Raw genomic sequence first — 1,486 nt, forward strand, 5'->3', positions numbered from 1 at the left:
GGCGAGCGACTGCATGGACGCTGGGGATGAAGCAGCAAGTCGCTATCTTGGGATTATCGGCGACGATTGAAGCGACAAGAACAAGGAGTTGCCACGTACTTGGAGGGTATGGGGGGTTTGTGTCAACAGCGATGCTCAATCGCCATATCATTCGACGAAGACCCTCAGCCAAGCCCTCAAGTTCACGGCACGGTGAATGTTTTCGGACTCAACAGCAACAGCTCATCCATTCGCCAACCGTTTCATTATCTCGTCGACAACTGCGCTCTTTATAACCCCCATCGCCTCCTCCCCCACCTGTCCGTCCTGCAAATACTTGACAACCCCATCAAGGCATCTCATCTCCTCACGCAGATCCACCAACGCAACATCGTACGTATCCTCAAAAGCCTCAGCCTTGGCCTCAACAGCTGCATGGCGACTCTCCAGGGCGTCGTATTGCTCTTGGAGCTTCGCCATGCTGTCTATCAGCTCCTTATTCTGCTGTCTCATGGTTTCCATGCTGGTGACGAGTTCCGTGTTTTGCTGCTTCAATGTTGAGTTCTCTGCTTCGACCTGGCGGCGGGATTCTTTCATGGCACGGATTTCGGCCCACAAAAGGGTGATGTCGTCTTGTTTCGTGTCGGTGGAGGAGTCTTGTCGGGGACGTTTTCTGCTCGGCTCGATCGGGGGAGGAGGTGGTGGAGAGGATGCGGCTTCGTCGTATGTCGGGGGCGCTGGTTCGGAGGGAGTGATGACTTTACCTCCAAGACCACCGTACAAACTCGCGATATCATATTGGGTGCTGCGGAACGACTCAAATTTGCCGTGACTGACTGCGTCGCTGACATTTTGCAGCTGGGGAGGTGCATCACGTGCTTCGATGCAAATGGAGAGGGTGGTAGCGTTGGAAAGATCACGGATCGCGTCGACGACTGCTCCAGAGAGTTTCCTCGCTGGACATAGTGGTTCAGGGATGCCGACTTGGGCGATGATGGAGGGTGGACTGTTCAAAGTAAAGTCGAGGGAAAGCACGGTGGACTGAAAGACTTCCCCGACTGCGTTGGGCACGGTCGGGTTCCTGACAAGATGGAGAGAAATAATAGTTGATGCGCATATTCGTAGATAGACAATTGTAAGAGCCTCCAGCCCCTTGAGCTTGACTGGCACACCTAGCTCGAAAAAAGCCGCCTCCAAATTAAACCTCGCACTGACGGTAATCGCACTCGTCTTCGGATCAGGTTTAGTCAAGTATCGTATCGTGTCCTCCTCTTTCCACTTGGCAACAGCCTTCGTCGTGTGATAAAGATCGATCGTTTCGGGTCTCGTTTCGTTGGAGCAAGTCGACAACATTGTCTACGGGTAGTACATCCACCAAAAAGACTCACCTGGCCCAGCACCGTGTCCAGCAGAAACAGTTTCGACGACAGGCGAAACCACCGAGCCTCCAGCGAGCTGCGAGACTTGGTGGAACCCTTCTACAGTCCCCGGTTGTTCCAGCAAAGGA

The 1,486-nt window shown here is 53.6% G+C and overlaps 1 protein-coding gene across 1 annotated transcript; it reads right to left on the reverse strand.

Moving 5' to 3' along the window:
* Window positions 1-222: 222 nt before the first annotated feature.
* Window positions 223-1,332, reverse strand: FIESC28_11667 (uncharacterized protein; the record flags this gene model as incomplete). Its single annotated transcript, XM_031165787.1, has 1 exon — window positions 223-1,332. One exon carries the CDS (start codon window positions 1,330-1,332, stop codon window positions 223-225), a length of 1,110 nt encoding a protein of 369 aa, XP_031010154.1.
* Between the last annotated feature and the right edge of the window lie 154 nt (window positions 1,333-1,486).

This window comes from Fusarium coffeatum, assembly GCF_003316985.1.
Source record: "Fusarium coffeatum strain FIESC_28 chromosome Unknown BRIP53273_contig_458, whole genome shotgun sequence".
In the NCBI taxonomy this organism is placed as follows: Eukaryota; Fungi; Ascomycota; class Sordariomycetes; order Hypocreales; family Nectriaceae; genus Fusarium; species Fusarium coffeatum.